The following is a 19826-nucleotide window of genomic DNA, read 5'->3' on the forward strand; positions in this document are numbered from 1 at the left end:
CTTTGTTAGTAATTTCTTAAGCAAACCTACTTGTGGTAAAGCCATAGCCAGCCCAACTCATATGTCAGTTTGTCCCAGAATCTAAGGTCAGAATTTGTGAGGTCTTAAAGAGAGCAAAAGGAATGCTTACTTGAGAATACCAGTTCATATTTAATTACTACAAATCACAGTAGCACTGAACATGGCTCTAGTGAGTGGGCCTCAGTCAGTTCAGGCAGCTAAAGGGAGGGGGTTTCCTCCTAGTCCTCTCCCTGGAGCTAAATATGCATCTGGGGAAAAATGAGGCTCTGGAGCACAGAGGTATTTTTTTAGAGGAGAAAGAACTGAATGCCCAGCACTAGGTAAAACTGCAAAAAGAAAAACAACTGTGCCCAGGCACTAGCTACAAGGCCACACCAGATAAGGAAAGCTGGGTCCTGGAAGCTTCAGGACAGGAACTCTTCCTTGGTCAAGTTTTCCCCAGCACCTAGCACATAGGAAGGTGCTTGATGAGTGAGTGTTACATGAACCTGTGAGTGCTCAGGATGATTTCCTGATAATTGGGTTCAGGAATCTACTGGGAGGAGCTTAAACCTAGAAGTTCCCTTTTTGAAAGTCTCAAATAGGGTTCCCTAACTTAGAGAAGACAGATGATGTGAGAAGGAGGCCTGAGGAGAGGACGCAGACCGGCAGAAGGGAGCAGGGCACATGCGAGCCCAGACCCTGACACCCTTCCAAGGGTGGTGAGTGGATGGCCACTACACAGCACCGGCCTGCTGCAGAGTTCAAAATTAGAAGGGGTTACATGAAAGTGTTCCCAGAACGTGGAGCTGCCCTGGGCTAAGTTCAGTCACCTGCCAGCCTCTGCCATTCCCATCACCGCAGAGCACCCCAGCACCACTCGCCTGAGGAATGGTCTCTGTGCTGCACAGGCCCAGGCCTGACAGCCCACCCAGAAGCACCTAGCTGCTGACCTCTGACCTGGGAATGAGTGAGTGCCTACAACCTCAGCTGAACCCCACGTGGTGACATCTTCCAGCAAGGCAAGGACATCAGCTCCTCACGCCCCTGTTTACAGGCCCCTCACATGAGCCACTGCTCCTTCTCTTTGATGAAGTGCTCTGCCCAGCGGCGGGTCAGCTCCAGGTACAGGCTGGGCTGGTGAGGCAGGTAGTCCAGATACAGGCGGGTGGGTGTCTTCTTGGGAATGGCCTTCTCAATCTGGGTGCCCTCGTGCCACTCATTGAAGGAGGTGATGGAGACGATCTCGGGCCTCACCGTCAGGGCCGCCTGCAGGGCCGTCTCATAGTACTTGCCGTTGACCCTGTTGCGCGTATTGTGGTTGTTCCAGGGCCGAATGCTGGTGTCTATGTAGCCAGGCCCCACACTGGGGATGAACATGAGGTTGTTGGCATCACAAAAGTTCTTCACAGCTTTCCAGTTCTGATGGGAAGAACCAAAGGAGAAACCATTGGAGGCAAAGTAGGTGTACATGCCGTCAAATCCGGCGGCCAGGATGTCGTGGGTGTGACCCTCCTCCACCAGCAGCGCTATGAAGACCCCATCATAGGGCGTGTTGCGGATCGAGTGGGGCCCGTTTGGTGTCAGGAGGTGGGCCCAGGCCTCAGGGGACGTCAGGTATGAGTCGTAGATATAAAAGAGTGGGAGGCTCTTCCCCATGCTGTTCTTATAGCGGTAAAATGCACCATGGGAGCCATACCTGAGAAAGAGAAAGAAGAGCCTCAGCTGGATGGGAGAGACCAGCACAACTGTAGGACCTGCCGTGGATGAGATCTGGATGCCACACAGCCCAGTTTTGGAGCCAGTCAGTCTCCACAGTTGGACTCATCATGCCTCTAAGCAAGAACCTCGTTCCCTTCCCTCTCCCCAGTTGTCATTCCTAAGCCTCACTTCTCTACCCTTAGCCAAGCCACTACCATCTTTCATCTGGATTGTAACAACTGGTCTCCAGGCTTCCATCCTGCCTCCGTAAAATCCATTCATTATTCCCACCTACTTGATCTGGCCCTGCCTACCCCATTCCTGCTCTTTACCCACCTAATACTCCCCATCTGGCCTTTCTATCCGGCTGTCACGTGTCATGCAAGCTTGTTTCATCTTATGGGCCTTGCATCTGCCAGCCCTCTGCTTGGAATTTTCTCCCTGCCTCCGGATCTTTGCAGAGCTGACCCTTTTTCTTTTTTCTTCTTATTACTTTTTTTTTTTTTTTGAGACAGAGTCTTGCTCTGTTGCTCAGAGCTGGAGTGCAGTGGATGATCTCAGCTCTCTGCAACCTCCACCTCCTGGGGTTCAAGCGATTCACCTGCCTCAGCCTCTCAAGTAACTGGAATTACAGGCACCCGCCACCACACCTGGCTAATTTTTGTATTTTTAACAGAGATGGTGTTTCACCATGTTGGCCAGGATGGTCTTGAACTCCTGACCTCGGGCAATCCACCCGCCTCAGCCTCCCAAAGTGTTGGGATTACAGGCATGAGCCACCGCGCCTGGCCTTTTTTTTTTTTTTTTTTTAAATATTCTTAAGACAGAGTCTCACTGTATCGCCCAGGCTGGAGTACAGTGGTGCCATCATAGCTCACTGCAACCTCAAACTCCTGGGCTCAAGTGATCCACTCACCTCAGCCCCCCCAAATAGCTGGGACCACAAGCATGCATCACCATGCCCAGCTAATTTTTTAAAAAAGATTTTGTAGAGATGGGAGTCTCCCCATGTTGCCCAAGCTGGTCTCAAACTCCTGACCTCAAGTGATAAGTCCCACCTCAGCCTCCCAAAGTGCTGGGATTACAGGTGTGAGCCACCACACCCAGCCCTGACTGCTCATTCAGGTGTTAGCTCACCTGTTGTCTCTTCAGACTCACCTGACCTGACTACCCATTCTTACGTAGTTTCTTGGGCATACTCTAGCACAAAATCCTGTATAGATCAGTTTGATTTTTCTCATTTAATTACTGTCTGCTCCACAATACCTGCAACATACACTAGAAAGTAAACATGAAATTAGAAACTTTGCTAGTCCTACCCATTACTGTACAGCTGGGCTTAAGACAATGCCTGGACACATGTAGGCGCTCAATACTCTTTTTTTTTTAAGAGACAGAGTCTTGCTTTGTTCTCAGCTGGAATGCAGTGGTATAATCGTGGCTCACTGTAACCTTGAACAACTGGGCTCAAGTGATCCTCCCACCTCTGCCTTCCAAGTACCTAGGACTACTACAGGCATGCATTGCTATGCCCAGCTAATTTTTTTTTCAGTAGAGATGGGGTCTTGCTTTGTTGCCTAGGCTGGTCTCAAACTCCTGGCCTCAAGCAATCAATCCTCCCACCTCTGCCTCCCAAAGCCCTGGGAGGCCGGGTGCGATGGTTCACACCTGTAATCCCAACACTTTGGGAGGTTGAGGTGGGCAGATCATCTGAGGTCAGGAGTTCAAGATCAGCCTGGCCAACATGGTGAAACCCCAGGCTGGAGTAAAGTGGTGCCATCATAGTTCACTGCAACCTCAAACTCCTGAGCTCAAGTGATCCACTCACCTCAGCTCCCCCAAGTAGCTGGGACCATAGGTGTGCATCACCACGCCCAGGTAAAGATACAAAAATACAAAAGTTAGCTGGGTGTGGTGGCGGGCACCTGTAATCCCAGCTACTCGGGAGGCTGAGGCAGGAGAATCACTTGAACCCGGGAGGCAGAGGTTGCAGTGAGCCAAGATTGTGCCACTGCACTCCAGCCTGAGCAACAGTGAGATTCTGTCTCAAAAAAAGAAAGGAAAAAAAAAAATAAAAAAGCACTGTCATTACAGGCATGAGCCACCACACCCAGCCTCATTCAATACTTATTTACTTATTTATTTATTTTTGAGACTCAGTCTTGCTCTGTCACCCAGGCTGGAGTGCAGTGGTGTGATCTTGGCTCACTGCAACCTCTGCCTCCCGGATTCAAGTGATTTTCCTGCCTCAGCCTCCTGACTAGCTGGGATTACAGGTGTGCACCACCATGCCTGGCTAATTTTTTTATTTTTAGTAGAGACGGGGTTTCACCATGTTAGTCAGGCTGGTCTCAAACTCCTGACCTCGTGATCTACCTGCCTCAGCCTCCCAAAGTGCTGGGATTACAGGCGTGAGCCACCGCGCCTGGCCTTCATTCAATACTTTTTGAATGAATAAATGAGGTGCCTACATTGTAGAAGTCACTTTCACATATATTAACTCGTGTGATTCTCACAAGACTCCAAGGTTACAAGGCTTGCCTCATCACAGATTAGAAGCCACAGAACAGGAATTGAAACCCAGGCTGCCTGACTTTAGGCCCAGTACTCTCCTACTATAAAACAGCTGCTGGGAACATAGACATTATGCCCTGTGTCTCTTGACCTGCCCCTCCAAACCTATCCCTACCTCCATTTTGATCCCCACCGAAATCCCAGCCCCCAGAACAGCCTTACGTGTCAATGATGTACTTGATGTTGTCATGTACAGTGATGTCATCCCGGCCCTTGTAGGGTTGGATGTGGAAGGCCACCTGCCACAAACAGAGGAGTAACTGGTCAGGTGAGTGTCTATCCAGGGGCCACAACATATCAGGCTCAGGATCTAACCATGGCCTGGAGGAGAGGCTGAGTTCAAAAGAGTGCCTGGCTGGTGGGCACAGTAGAGATAAAGGCAGCTGCTGCCCTTAGAGGCCAAAACAGGGCTGAGCAGTTTGCCCATCTCCCGCAGCATGGCATGTGGGAAGCATTTTGGTGGCTAATAGGTTTCAACCAAGTGGTTGGTGCTAGCTGCCTGAAACAGTGGAAGAAGTATGCTGAAGCTGTGTCGGTGGGAAACTGCTGTGATCTGTTAGACATGTCAGTGGTGGAATTCCCCTCAGGAATGGGGAGTGGGGCTTTTCTTCCTTCTCTATCATTTTTCTTCCTTCACCACAGAAGCAAGGGATGACTTACTCGATTGGCACATGTAGGGAAATGCTTCGTCCAGCTCCATCCTTCCTCTTGAAAGTGAGCCCACCTGCTGAGAACACCTGTCTACTCCTCGAGGTCCAGCACTGCCTCCCACTAGAGAGTTGAGTCTGCAGGTCCCTTTGGCTCTTGCCTACCCTTTATCCACCAGGGTTTACAACCTAACCTCTATTACCATTTAACAAAAGTGATAATTATTTAGTCTTCTCTTGGTCCTATATTTAGTTTTCTCAGTTTTCTTAGAATTCAAAACACTAAGAGCAACATAGGCACCATTTACCTGAACCCTCCCCCAAAACTACACTTGCCACATATTTGTTATCCCTGGGCTACTGCCAAGAACTTCTGTGGAGGCACTAACCCTGTGGGCGGAGGAGAGCACCTCTCCAGAATAGGGCAGAGAGCACGTGGGCTCTTCTTGGAGACTCACCTGGATGCTGTACTGATGGGCGGTGTCCAGAATGGCGGGCACCAGGTCATCCGAGGGCTCTCCGTTATCATCAGCCATGCCAGGTGGGTACCAGGACAGGACCAGGACGCCTGAGACGCAATACAGAGGCGACTTCAGAGACACACAGTACCCCCCTCAACAGAGATTTTTTTTCTCACAAACCTCCAGTTGCAAAAATGGTTTCTAAAAAACTGCAGCAAGCTTCCTGCCAGGTTCACTTCCGGCAGATGAGTCCCAGAGCCTCGCGCCCCGGAGCTGTCCACGCCCGCGGTGCTGAAGCGCAGTGCCTGCGGGAACCGTAGCGCGCCAGGCCGGAAGGGAGCCAGGCTTTCGAGTGCATCAGCAAGTAGTAGAACAAAGGGAATGGGTGGACAGTGCCACACCCACCTGGAAGCCACAGGCTTACCTCTGAAAAAGAGAAGCCCCCTAACCCCTAACATGCCACATGGAGAAGAGCCCTGAGCAGAGGGCATCTGTAAAACCAGCAGAATTCAGTGATGATATCCGAAATAAGTGAGCCTTCCCTCCCCAGCCTACAAAGGAGGCGCCCAGGGACCTTCCCTCTAGCTGGGTGCTTGATGAAAAGCCTCTAAACCCCCAACACTACCCCCAACTGCAAATACAGCAGAGGCCTTCATGGAACACGGGCACACTTTCCTCTCTGCAGCCAGTAAAAGCAGGAAGGGCTGCTGCTCTACCCTGTACCTGCCGTGAAAGCAGAGGCGACCGTAGGTTCCACTCCTCTGAACCCCAGATCCTGCGGGCCAGGACTCCAGGCCTCACTTCCCATTGCCCAACAAATTTGAAGACTCTGCCTCCCTCTCCTGGTGCAAACTCCCAGCAGGTCCGCCCTATGGAAGGGCCCTGGATGTTAGGGGTCGAAGGGCCCAGGTAGGGGGTCTGAATACTAGACGGAGGGGGCGGTGTCGCATGGTGGGCCCAGGATGAGAGTGGGAGGGAACAGCTAAGAAGCCAGGCTGGCGGGTAAGTGGGACCAAACGCCCGGTGACAGGACCAGAGGGAGCTGGGATGTGGGAAGGAGGAAGGGCGAGGCTGGGGGGCAGGGTCGCCCGGGGTGGGGGGCGCTCACCGATGGCGGCTTCCTTGAGCTGGGTCATGTGCTCCCGCAGCACTTCGGGGTCCCGGGAGCTGTAGGGCCCCAGCTCCGGGTAGAAGCTGGATCCCAAGTCGTCTGGGGGGCTGTGGCGGCCGCGGGGGTAGCTGGCCGAGATCTTGGGGTCCCAGTGCGGCACCATGACGTGGTCCCAGTGAATGTAGTGGCCCTCGCGCCGCGGGCTCCCGTACCACGAGTAGTAGAAGGCGTGCAGGTCCGAGTAGACGCTCAGGCTCTGCCCGGGGGCGGGCTCGGCCTCCGCGGGTGCCGGCCTAGGGGAGCCGCCAGGGTCCGCGGTGCGGGGCGGCGGCGGCGGCGGGGGCGGCGCGGCAGGGGCTGCCGGGGCCCGGGCAGCGGGCGCTGGGGCCGCCTCCGGGCGTCGCTCAAAGGGCGCCAGCTCCAGGCCCGGGCCCAGCGCCGGGAGTCCGTCCGGAGCCTTGAGCGTGCGCAGGCCCATGAGGGTGCCGAAGGCGAAGAGCAGCACCAGGAACAGAGCTATGCAGGCGCGGCGCCGCCGCCGGGCCATGGCCGACCGTGCGCTCCTGCGGCCGCCCCGCTACCTCCCCGCGCGCCGCGCCATGGCCGCCTGCCCGCCCGCCCGCACGCTTCCTTGGGAGACTGTGCGCCCGGCAGAGCGCGGCGTGGGCGGCGCCCGGCCTGTCCCCGCAGTGCGGGCGGGCTCGGCACACAGGACGCAGGCGGCGCGGACCAAGTGGCCGCGAGCCGAGGGGGAACTGGACGCCGAGGGCGACGCAAGGCCCAGCGAACGGCGAGTTTCGGGCCACAGGAGCAGGGACCTGAGACAGGCCGCGTGGCCCGCGGAGGAAGAGTCCTTCCTATACAAAGCCAGTTCCCCTCAAGCCTGGCTGCCTGGGCGGCGGGTGGCGGCGCCTCGCTGGGGAGCGGGGACGCCGGCCTTCCGGAGCGCCGGAGAGGGGCGGCGCGGCGGCAGCGCTGGGGCGGCGGGGGCGGGGGCGGGGAGGGGAGGAAGCGCGCGTTGGTGGTCCGCTCCCCAAGGATTTCCTTCTCTGTCGATCCCTCTTTACTCACTTCACTGGCCCCCTCCCTATGGGTCTCAGTGCCACCCTTCTAGCCCCACGTACCTCATCCCTCGGCCCCCCTCCCCGGCTCCCCAGGCAGCCCCTGAATCTCGGTGGAAGGGGCGTCGAGAAATCTCGAGGAGTCGGACCCTACAGTCGCCGGCCGGGGACTGGCGGGCGGAGGGCAACCGTGACTCGGGCAAGGTCACACTGACTGGGCCTGGACCCCGGGTCAGGACGTACTCTCCAGAGCTCGCACTCTCCAAAGCACTTCCACGCGATCTGAAAAGCAATTACTCAGTACATTTGTGTCTTTCTTCCTGGATTCTGGGCTCCAGAGGACAGGCCCCGTCTTATTTACCTTGTTAGACGCCAAGGGCTGCCAGGACAGGATCTGACACTCGCTTCCTAGTGCCGTTTGAGTGAGTACCAGCCCCTGGTGTGATAGTCTGTAGATAAAAGCTTTTCACTGGATATTGCTAGAGTTCCTACACTGCGTTATTCATTACTTCATTTATTCAGAAGATAGTTTTGTTTATCATATGCCTCCTTCAGTGATCCGCAATGACAGCAACTTTGTTTCATTGCATGTCTAAAACAGTGCTTAGGATGATGGCGGGCATCCAGTTCTTATTGGTTACGTAAAATGAATTATAGGGAACCCAGGAAGAGGAGCAGCAAGGTTGGGAAGTGTTGGTACACCTGCAGCCCAGGAAAGTGAGCTTGAGAGACCTTATGGTGCTAAGTGTGAATGAAGTGGAATGCCTTCAGCTCCAGGTTGCAGATTCCCGATTCAGCCTGGCTTCAGGAATATGCCAATGTATCAACTTGCAAAGCAAGAAGCCCAATGGCAGGACAGAGTGGGTATATTCTCTGATCTAACAATGTCATCAGTGAGATGTTCCCGTCTCACTCTTCTACTCTCCCCACCACTGACTTCATATACAAAGCCTGTTCCCCTCATGCCACAAAGTGGCTGCTATGGCCATTGACTCCTCCTCCCATTCCACAGGCAAGGGTAAGACTGATTTCTCTCTCCCAGAAGTCCTAAACAAACATCTCATTGAATCTCATTGATCTAATCTGGTTTAAGCCTTTTTATGCCAGACAAATTGTTGCCGAGGGGAATAGAATTACCTTGACTAGATTAGATTACATTTGTGGAGTGGGTTAAATGTTGGAGAGAATACCATGTCTACCAAAGAATGAGGTGACTCTGGGAATAGAAAGACTGAGAAGAGGCCGGGTGTGGTGGCTCACGCCTGTAATCCCAGCACTTTGAGAGGCTGAGGCGGGTGGATTGCCTGAGCTAAGGAGTTCGAGACCAGCCTGGGCAACACGGTGAAACCCTGTCTCTACTAAAATACAAAAAATTAGCCAGGTGAGGTGGCGGGCTCCTGTAGTCCCAGCTACTTGGGAGGCTGAGGCAGGAGAATTGCTTGAACCTGGGAGGCAGAGGTTGCAGTGAGCTGAGATCACACCACTGTGCTCCAGCCTGGATGGCAGAGTGAGGCTCCGTTTCAAAAAAAGAAAGGAGAGAGAGAGAGAGAGAAAGAAAAGAAAACGGGTAAGGATGGAACTCTCAGAAGGAAGGAAGGAAGGAAGGAAGGAAGGAAGGAAAGAAAGAAAGAAAGAAAGAAAGAAAGAAAGAAAGAAAGAAAGAAAGAAAGAAAGAAAGAAAGAAAGAAAGAAACAAAGAAAGAAACAAAGAAAGAAAGAAAGAAGAAAAGAGAAAGGAAGGAAGGAAAGGGAGAAGAGAGGAGAGAACAAAAAAGAAGAAAACGGGTAAGGATGGAACTCTCAGAAAGAAAGAAAGAGAGAGAGAGAAAGAAAGAAAGAAAGAGAAAGAAAGAAAGAAAAGAAAGGAAGGAAGGAGAGAAGAGAGGAGAGGAGAGAAGAGAAGAAAACGGGTAAGGATGGAACTCTCAGAAAGAAAGAGAAAAGAAAAGAAAAGAAAGAATGAAGGAAGGAGAGAAGAGAAGAGAAGAGAAGAGAGAAGAGAAGAAAAGAAAACGGGTAAGGATGGAACTCTCAGTAACACCAGCATTTCTGGGACAGGCAGAGGAAGGAGAGAGTCTAAGAAGGAAACAGAAGGAATCATTAACTAGGAACTAAAAGAACAGGGAATGGGTGGTGGTCGTTTTGGAAAACTAGTGGGAAGGTTTCCCCAGCTCCCAGTCATCCCACTATTTCTGGGATGCCCTGAAACAGTTGTTTCCCCTGTTGGCTATGCCTGGAGTCCCTGACACTGCCACCTGGCCATGATGGTTTGACCCAGGCCTAGAACTCTGACCTGGTGGTCAGAGTTGGGCCAGTGATAGCATCCCGTCTTCCATTGGACCAATCAGGAATACTGACCCAAAGGGCATCAATTCCAATCATTTTTTGGGATTTTACTCTCTGGTCTGGAGGAGAGATTTTATTGTCTTTAAAGATAATGCCATTTGCCGGGTGTGGTGGCTCATGCCTGTAATCGCAGCACTTTGGGAGGCTGAGGTGGGAGGATGACTTGAGTTCAGGCATTTGAGATCAACCTGGGTAACATAGTGAGACCTCATCTCTACAAAAAATTAAAATACATTAGTCTGCCATGGTGGCATACGCCTGTACTCCCAACTACTCGGGAGGTTGAGGTGGGAGGATCACTTGAGCCTGAGAGGTCAAGGCTACAGCGAGCCGTGATGACACCACTGCACCCCAGCCTGGGTGACCAAGTGAGACCCTCTCTCAAAAACAAACAAACAAACAAACAAGATAATGCCATTAGAGGGAGGGGACAGAGAGAAACTTAGTGGTATTGGAGTCCTGATTTCAGTTTTCCCGGCAGTCTAGTTGCAGTGTGAAACCCGGACCATTCTTCCAATAAGTTACCCTTTTATTCTGAGCAAGGTGAGCTGATGGAGCTGACTATTGATTGCCTATCAATCTCTGACAAGACCAAGAAGGGGACTTGGGAGCAGGAGGTCATTTGGGAGATAATCTCAGGAAGTAAGAGTTAGGAAGTGAACAGAATGAGACAAGAACAAAAGAAAAGCCAAACCAATGGTGCACTGAGGATGTCGCTGCTATAGATAATGGGGCCTTAATTCTGCCAGGTCGTTTCAGAAGTGTACAAATGCCTCTCAGAGTTTGGAGGTGTGAGGCTGAAGCAATTATCTACTGACCCCCTCCTCCACTGGTCAAGCATTTTCCCTAGGGGAGTTAACTTCCTTGTATTTCTGGTCTCCTGTTGCCAAGCAGACTCCCAGGACATCAGAGAAGGTTTTGAAGCAGGTATAAAGAGAGACAGACATTATTTATTCAAGTGGGATGCCGCCAGTGCGAGGAAGACTAAGCTTGCACAGAACCATCCATCCTAGATGTACTCATTTTCTAAGCTGTCGTAACAAATTACTATACATTTAGTAGTTAAAACAGCACAAAAGTTTACTGTCTCATGATTTCCGTAAGTCAGAAGTCTAGGCACAGTGTTGCTTAGTGAGTTCTCTGGTTGGAATCTCACGAAGCCAAAATTAAGGCGTTGTCAGGTTACACTGCTTTCTAGGCTCTAGGAACGGATCTACATCCAGCTCAATGGCAGAATTCAGTTCCATACAATTGCAGGGCTAAGGCCCCCATTTGCTTGCTGACTGTCATCTGGGGAGTCTTTCTCAGGTTCTAGAGGCCTGCTGCATTTCTTGGCTTGTAGACCCCTTCTTCCATCTTCAAAGCCAGCAACATCAGATCTTGTCCTTCTCACACTTTGGATCTCTCTAACCTCCCTCTCTACCTCTCTCTCCTACCTTCCTCTTCTGGTTTTAAGAGCTCATGTGATATATGAGATGCCGTCAGATAATCCAGGGTAACTTCCCCAGTTAAAGGTTAATTATTGGCCAAGTGTGGTGGTTCATGCCCGTAATCCCAGCACTTTGGGAGGCCAAGATGGGAGGATCACTTGAGCCCAGGGGTTCGAGGCCAGTCTGAGCAATATAGCAAGACCCTGTTGCTACAAAAAAAAAAAAAAAAAAAAGGCCAGGCACAATGGCTCACACCTGTCCCAGTACTTTAGGAGGCCAAGGTGTGTAGGTTGCTTGAGCCCAGAAGTTAGAGAGCAGCCTGGGTAACATAATGAGACCTCATCTCTAAAACTTTTTTTTAATTAAAAAAATTATAAAATATAAGGTCAACTAATTAGTAAACTTCATTCCATTCCACAAGGTCCCTTCACAACAGTAACTAGATTATTTTTAATTGAGTAGCTAAAGGACAGGAATCTTGGTGGGGGACATCTTAAGAGTTCTGCCTAAAAACTGTTCCTAAAATCAAGGTGGACCAAAGAGATGTGACACATGGCATTCAAGGTGTGTATTACACCCATTCTATTGATTAGAATGTGTGTTCAGCCACAAATAAGAAGGAAAGCAGCTAAACATGGCTTAAAGTGCTTCTCAAACTTTAGTGCGCATGTCAGTCCCCTGAGGATCTTGTTAAAAATATAGATCCTGATTCAGTAGGTCTGGAATGAAACCTGTTTTTTTGTTTTGTTTTGTTTTGTTTGTTTGTTTGTTTTTTGAGACAAGGTCTCACCCTATCACCCAGTCTGGTGTGCAGTGGCGCAGTCACAGCTTACTGCAACCTTCGCCTCCTGGGCTCAAGCAGACTTCCCACCTCAGCCTCCCAAGTAGTTGAGACTGCAGGTGTGCATCACCACACCTGGCTAATTTTTGTTTCTGTTTTTGTTTTTTGGTAGAGATGGGGTTTCGCCATGTTGCCCAGGCTAGTCTCAAATTCCTGGGCTCAAGCAATCCACCTGCCTCAGTATCCTGTAGTGCTGAGATGAGAGCCACTGTGCCTGGCCAAGAGTCTATGTTTCTAACAAGATGCCAGGTGATGCTGATTTGACTGGTCCTTTAGGGCTTAGAGTATAGTGTATTTATTACCCCAGATATTAAGGAGTCTTTAACTAGTCTGGTTCTAGAGATGGTTAATGTAAGGGTTCAAAGACACTGTGACATCAGATCACCTTCTCTGTGATTCTTTTTTTTTTTGGCCTTGCCTTCATGATTGAGAAGGATGGAAGCAGTTCCAAGCATCCCATTTCCACAGGACAACATCCAGGTGCAGAAAAGGGAATGGTCCTATTTTATAATCCTTTTAACAAGTAAGATAAGCTCTTCTAGAAGCTCTCGGCAGATTTCCCATCACTTCTGATTGGCCAGAATTGTGTCATCTATTCACATCCAAGCAAATCCCTTGCCAAGGCCATTCAGAGGTGAACAAAATCAGAAAGAAGGGCGAAAGGAAGGGGATTTGGGTAAACAGCCAAAAGTCTCTCCCACATCTGCTCGGAGTCAATTTTCCCCTTCTTCCTTACAGAACTAGGACTGTGTTGAGAGAGCCACCCTTCCCCGCTATGGCTGGAGATGACAGGTTTGTTCTGTGAAAGAGTATAACAAGAAATTCTCCAGACACAGGAGTGCCAGGTAACAGGAGAGGGAGGAGTGAGAGGCCATGCTGAAATCCAGGGGAGTCTGGATCAGTAAATGGCAAGAAGTCCAGCTCTTTACATCACTCAGCCCCAGGAACACAGACAGTCATAGGTCAGCCTTCCAGGAGCTGGGCATGGTAGTGCATGCCTGTAATCCCAGCTACTCGGGAGGCTGAAGCACTTGAGCCCAGGAGTTTGAGGACAGCCTGAGCAAAATAGGGACACCTTGTCTCTAAGGTAAGTTAAAAAATTAAAGATTAAAAACAAATTTTTTTTTTTTGAGATGGAGTCTCGCTCTGTCTCCCAGGCTGGAGTGCAGTGGCATAATCTTGGCTACTTTAACCTCCACCTGCCAGGTTGAAGCAATTCTCATGCCCCAGCCTCTCGAGTAGCTGGGGTTATAGGTGAGGGCCACCATGACTGGCTAGGTTTTTTTTGTGTGTGTGTATGTTTTTGTTTGTTTGTTTGTTTTGAAACGGAGTCTCACTCTGTCACCTCTGTCAGGCTGGAGTACTGTGGAGTGACCTTGGCTCACTACAACCTCTACCTCCCAGGTTCAAGTGATTCTCCTGCCTCAGCCTCCCAAGTAACTGGGACTACAGGTGTGTACCACCTTGCCTGGCTAGTTTTTGTATTTTTAGTAGAGATGGAGTTTCACTATGTTGACCTCGCTGGTCTCAAACTCCTGACTTCATGATCCACCCGCCTCAGCCTCCCAAAGTGCTAGGATTACAGGAGTGAGGCACTGCTCCCGGCCTAGTTTTTGTATTTTTAGTAGAGACAAGGTTTCACCATGTTGGCCAGGCTGGTCTCCAACTCCTGACCTCAAGTGATCCACCAGGCTCGGCCTCCCAAAGTGCTGGGATTACAGGTGTGAGCTACTGCACCTGGCCATAAAAAATATTTAAAGTTAACCTTCCAGGCAGAAGTCCAAGTGACTCCCTGGAGAAAAAGAAAGACCCCTGGGAAAAGTTCTGCGCAGACTGACATTGAGACCCTTGAGGAAAATCCTCCACATATTGAAAAGTCAGCTTACTGCCTGATCAACCCAGAATGAAACACACAAATCAGACAACATGCCTCTTGCGTTCAGATCTTTCAATCAGCTTCCTAGTGCCTCACTCTAAACGTGAAAAACTAATGATTCTCAGACATTTAGTGAAAGCTCCCTGAATGAAAGCCAGATATAAAAACAAGCTAACAAACAAAAAAGAAAGAAAGGAAGGAAGAAACAGTGAGAGCTAGCCTGGTGCAGTGACTCATGCTTGTAATCCCCAGAACTTTGGGAGGCTGAGGCAGGGGGATTGTTTGAACCCAGGAGGTTGAGGCTGTGGTGAGCCATGATAGCGCCACTGCACTCCAGTCTAGGTGACAGACTGAGACCCTCCAAAAATAAAAATGAAAAAAAGTAAGAGTGAAAGAGTTGATGAGAAGAAAACAGAATGCAGCTAGCCAAATAAACAGATTTTCATATTCACGAAACACAACCAGAATGCTGTGTAAATGGGGGGAAGGATTGATCAGAAACCAATGAAAAGCTCTTGGAAATTAAAACAATAGAGCCTAAATTTAAAATTTTATTACAATAGAAAGTTTTGGATGATAAAGCCAAGGACTCTCCCAGGAAGTAGAAAAACAAACCCACCCTGAGGAACCTTTCAGAACACTGAAACGAGAAATCATCAAAGAACTCATAAACTAAAATTTCCTGGGACATGACGTTCTGGATTGCAGTAGCCCCCTAAGTGAACAACGAATGAAAAAATGACCCACACAGTACTCATCATCATGAAAGTTTAGGACATTGAAAACAAAGAGAAGATCCAAAAAGCTTTCAAAGAAAAAGAAGTCAAGGATTTGGAATTAGAATGGCCCTGGAAAGCAGAAGGCAGGGGAGAATTCCATCCAAAATTCTGAGGGAAAATAATTTTGGACCTAGAATTCTACAATTAGTTTTAAAATTGTGAGGGTGGTGTATTCAACCTTGTAGTCAAGTAGAATGAAAAAAAAATTTTTAATTATGCGAATGGAATAGACTTTTCTTTTTTTTTTCTTTTTTTATTTAATTTTTTTTTTTTGAGTTGGAGTCTCACTCCAGCCCAGGCTGGAGTGCAGTGGTGCAATCTCAGTTCATTGCAACCTCTGCCTCCCTAGCTCAGGTGATCTTCCTAATTCAGCCCCCCAAGTAGCTGGGACTATAGGCATGCATCACCATGCCTAATCTTTCTATTTTTGATAAAGACGGGGTTTCACCATGTTGCCCAGACTGGTCTAGAATAGACATTGTTTTTAGGTATTCAAGGTCTCAATTGTTTTTTCTCCTATGCTGTCTTTCTCAGGAAGCTACCAAAAAATATAATAGACAAGAAAATAAAAAAGGAGAGGAGGAACTTGGGATCCAGTAAAAAGGAAATCTAACACAGAAGAAAAGCTCAGGGGAGTCCCAGAGCACTATCTGTGCAGTAAGCCCGAAGAGCAATCTGCCCAATGGAAGCAGGAGGACACCCAAGAAGGCCCTTTCCCAGAACAGCTGAAACTGATAGATAGGCTAGGCCTGGAATGGTGGCTCCCGCCTGTAATCCCAGCACTTTGGAAAGCCAAGGCAGGTGGATCACCTGAGGTCAGGAGTTGGAGATCAGTCTGGCCAACATGGTGAAACCCTGTCTCTACAAAAAATGCAAAAATTAGCTGGGTGTGGTGGCACACACCTGTAATCCCAGCTACTCAGGAGGCTGATGCAGGAGAATCACTTGAGCCCCGGAAGTTGTAGTGAGCTGAGAGTGTGTTGAGGCGAAAGTTGCAGTGAGCTGAGAGTGTGTCACTGCATTCTCCTTTGTCATTGCCCCATGTGGTTGTATTTTTTTTTTTTTGAAATGGAGTCTCGCTGTGTCACCCAGGCTGGCATGCAATGGTGTGATCTTCGCTCACTGAAACCTCTACCTCCCGAGTTCAAGCGATTTTCCTGCCTCAGCCTCCCGAGTAGCCAGGATTACAGGTGCCGCCCACCCCACACCCAGCTAATTTTTGTATTTTTAGTAGAGATGGGGTTTCACCATGTTGATCAGGCTGATCTCGAACTCCTGACCTCAGGTGATCCACCTGTTTTGGCCTCCCAAAGTGTTGGGATTACAGGCATCAACCACCACACCCAGCCTGTGTCTTTTTTTTTTTTTTTTTTTCTGAGACGAAGTCTTGCTCTGTCACCCAGGCTGGAGTGCAGTGGCAGGATCTCAGCTCACTGCAACCTCTGCCTCCTGGGTTCAAGCGATTCTTTTTTCTCGGCCTCCCAAGTAGCTGGGATTACAGATGTGCACCATCATGCCCGGCTAATTTTTGTATTTTTAATTAAAGATGGGGTTTTGCCATGTCAGCCAGGCTGGTCTCAAACTCCTGACTTCAGGTGATCCACCTGCCTCATCCTTCCAAAGTGCTGAGATTACAGGCATGAGCCACCGTGCCCGGCCATATCATTTTTTAGGTTAAATCACTAGTGAATATATTATATTTTATAACATTTTTCACTGTTGAACCAAGTATTGACCTGTGATTACACATCCTTTCTTGTACAATTTTTGTTTCTCCTGGAGTTAATAATTCCCTATTTTTCCCATTTGTTTTCTACATTAATTAATTAATTATTAATTAATTAATTTGAGACAGTGACTCACTCTGTCGCCCAGACTGGAGTGCAGTGTCGTGATCATGGCTCACTGTAGCCTTGACCTCCTGGGCTCAAGCAATCCTCTCCCATCAGCTTCCTGAATAGCTGGGACTACAGACGTACACCACCAAGCCCGCCTAATTTTTGTATTTTTAGTAAAAATGGGGGTCTCACTCTGCTTCCCAGCCTGGTCTCGAACTCCTGGGCTCAAGCAATCCGCCTGCCTTGGCTCCGAAAGTGCTGGGATTACAGGCGTGAGCCACTGTGCCCAGCTCTATATCTGTATTAGTTGTTTTTTTCTAAACTCTCCAACACAACATTTAAATTCCTCTGAATCTAATTTCTATACAGTCTTCATATTAGGATGCTGATCAATTAATAAACAAAACAGAATGGTCAGATGACAAGTGCTGTAGAGAAAAGCAAAGCAGGAGGTGGGGAGAGGGAAGGCCAGGCTGGGGAAGTTTTACAATGTTTAATAGGTTGGGCAGAGAAGACCTCCCTGAGAGGGTGGCCTGAGGGAGAGAGGAAGAAAACTGTGCCGACATTTGGAAGAAGTGAGTTCCAGGATGAAGAAACAGCAAGTTCATTTTCCTGGAGAAGGGAGCATGCCTCATGTGTTCTTCATGCATCTGCTAGAATTTTCACTTGCATATTTTACTGTCAATTCCACTACCTACCTCCCCAACCAAGGGCACCCCAATCTCTGAGGCACATTTTTTTAATGTTTATTTTTTAGATATTTTTACGTTTTATTTTTATGTTTTAGATATTTTAGATATTTTAAAGTTTTATTTTAGTTATTTTTAAGACCAGCTTGGGCAACATAGTGAGACCCCATCTCTAAAAAAAAAAAATAAAACAGAATTGAAGCACAGACCTAAAGGCAGAAATAACCACGGCATGTTTGAGAGACTTGCTGTGTTGCCTAGGCTGGAGTGCAGCAGCAGGATCATAGCTCACTGCAGTCTTGAACCCCTGGGCTCAAGCATTCCTTCTGCCTCAGCCTCCCCAGTAGGTGGGACTACAGGTGGCACTACTATGCCTGGCTAATTTAAAATGTTTTAAGGCCAGGAGTGGTGGCTCACACCTGTAATCCCAGCACTGAGGCCGAGGAGGGCGGATCCTGAGGTCAAGAGATGGAGACCATCCTGGCTAACACAGTGAAACCCCGTCTCTATTAAAAATACAAAAAATTAGCTGGTCGTGGTGGCGGGCGCCTCTAGTCCCAGCTACTCGGGAGGCTGAGGCAGAATGGCATGAACCCAGGAGGCGGAGCTTGCAGTGAGCCAAGATTATGTCACTGCACTCCAGCCTGGGCGACAGAGCAAGACTCCATCTCAAAAAAAAAAAAAAAAAAAAAAGAGAAGAACAGAGATATTGTCTTGTATACTTATACTGGCCAAAGTTGTATTCTTTTCCTCCACCACACACAACTATGTGATTTAACCAGTAAATTACACTGTAATGAGTTACTAAGAAGACAAATCAGAAGATTGGAGGAACAAAAGATATCTTTACAGATTTTTCATTTGAGAATGGAGTGAGAGTAGAAAGACCTGTTTCAGGCTTAAGCACCTACATATGTATATGTTCCAGAAAATCTGGCTTAAAAATACTGGTATTAACTTGTTTACATGAAACACTGAAAGGTTTTTGAATAACTACAAATTTAGTTCTATATGTATATACCAAATGAATTTTTATTCTGTGTCTCTGTTTTATGTTATCATGAAGCCATTTGCTCACATACAATAATCTGTCAAAGACTTCATTCATACCTGTTCCAAAGAGTAGTAACCAGATGGAATTCCGGTTTTTACAGCATCATGGCTAGATGGTACCTTTTGTGTATCAAAATAAACATTGTTTTTGAGACCCTGAAAAAAAAAAAAAAAAAGAACCTGACATTCAAGTTACATTGGTCTCCTTTCACTGTCTCTCAAACATGCCATGTTTATTTCTGCCTTCATATCTGTGCTTCAGTTCTGTTTTATTTTATTGTTTCAAAGATGGGGTCTCATCATGTTCTCCAGGCTGGTCTTGAACTCTTGGGCTCAAGAGATCCTCCCACCCTCGCCTTCCAAAATATTGTGATTACAGATGTGAGCCACTGCACTCAGCCTGATTCTCCTTTGTAATGACTTTTCTTTTTCCTTCCTATTCAGATTTCGCCCATCCCTCAAGATGTCTCCCAACCATGGTTTCTCTGTGGTTGGCTCCCTATGGGGTGGAGCAGAAACCACCTTAGCCATGTTAGCTGTGTCTTAGGATGCTTGATTGCTCACACACACACCATCCTCACAGCAATCTTTTGTCATGGGTAAGGTCATTCCCCATTTTACAGGTGAAGAAAGGCTGGGGAAGGATCTCAGCCCACATCTGCCTGTGCTCTTAATCGTCACACAATAAATACTCTCTCCTGAACCTGGCGCACAGTAAGTCTTTGTAGATGTCAGCTGAGTTGTTCATGAGCTGTTTCATATATACTGGGGTCTCCTCACCCCCAACTGACCATGTCATGAGGCTTATGGAACAGAATGAGAGCAGGAAAAACCTCCACTTACAAAGGGCCCACCCTGTGCGAGATTCAGCACCACGTTCAGTAAGTGTGGGGAAATGACAGGAGATAAAACCAAAGGTGCAAAAGTGGTTGAAACTCGGGGATGGGAGGAGGAAGCAGAAGATTTCTGTTTCAATTATAAGCCTTGTAATACTGTTTGACTTTTAATACTATGTACAGTGTTACTTGGATTAAAAGTGAAAGTGAAGTTAAACAAATTAAATAGGGAAGTGTGGACTAGTGGACTACGCTTTAGAACTTTGGATACAGAGAGAAGGAAATATAGGGCAATAACCGTCTTATATATTTGTAGTAAGGATTGAACAAACAAGGCATTAACACAATGTTTGGCCTAGAACCAGCAGCAAGAATTATTATAACATGAAGCAGAACACAGCATCAAGGTTCATCGTGGGCTCATTAGACCTGAGAGATGTCGTGATAAGAATAGGCTATGATAATAAGAGATCATTACGGTCTCCACCAAAGCAGAAAAATGCTACGCCCTCCCCTGTCCCTTCTGCGTCCCCCAGATCTTTTTCCCTCTTCCTTCCTTTTGTTTCTTTCTTTTAATAGAGAC

General features: G+C 48.4%; 1 protein-coding gene across 5 annotated transcripts; it reads right to left on the reverse strand.

Moving 5' to 3' along the window:
* Positions 1–130: 130 nt before the first annotated feature.
* LOC105494750 (mannosidase endo-alpha like) lies at positions 131–7088 on the reverse strand. Of its 5 annotated transcripts, XR_011622923.1 has the most exons (5): positions 6492–7088; positions 5381–5490; positions 4438–4514; positions 1700–2979; positions 1345–1422 (listed from the first exon to the last, which is right to left on the reverse strand). XR_011622923.1 is itself a non-coding variant. In XM_011763519.3 (4 exons), the coding sequence occupies exons 1-4, from the start codon at positions 7039–7041 to the stop codon at positions 1063–1065; spliced, it is 1443 nt and encodes a 480-aa protein (XP_011761821.2). In that variant the 5' UTR covers positions 7042–7088; the 3' UTR covers positions 131–1062. The 5 variants fall into 5 exon arrangements, 4 of the variants coding, with proteins under 4 accessions (XP_011761821.2, XP_011761819.1, XP_011761824.1 ...); XM_011763519.3 differs by lacking the exons at positions 1700–2979; positions 4438–4514 and adding an exon at positions 6107–6252 and having other exon boundaries at positions 131–1699; XM_011763517.3 differs by lacking the exon at positions 1700–2979 and having other exon boundaries at positions 131–1699; positions 6492–7086.
* Positions 7089–19826: the final 12738 nt, after the last annotated feature.

This window comes from Macaca nemestrina, chromosome 1, assembly GCF_043159975.1.
Source record: "Macaca nemestrina isolate mMacNem1 chromosome 1, mMacNem.hap1, whole genome shotgun sequence".
NCBI classification, from domain to species: Eukaryota; Metazoa; Chordata; class Mammalia; order Primates; family Cercopithecidae; genus Macaca; species Macaca nemestrina.

Bases quoted from the DNA above. Each gene is read 5' to 3' on its own strand.
- LOC105494750 (XM_011763519.3), bottom strand. From the start codon at position 7,041: ATGGCCCGGCGGCGGCGCCGCGCCTGCATAGCTCTGTTCCTGGTGCTG. The intron at 5,491-6,106 runs GTACAGGGTAGA...ATTGCGTCTCAG, and splicing joins CGCCTCTGCTTTCACGGCAG to GCGTCCTGGTCCTGTCCTGG. The intron at 1,700-5,380 runs GTGAGTCTCCAA...TCTCTTTCTCAG, and splicing joins CCCATCAGTACAGCATCCAG to GTATGGCTCCCATGGTGCAT.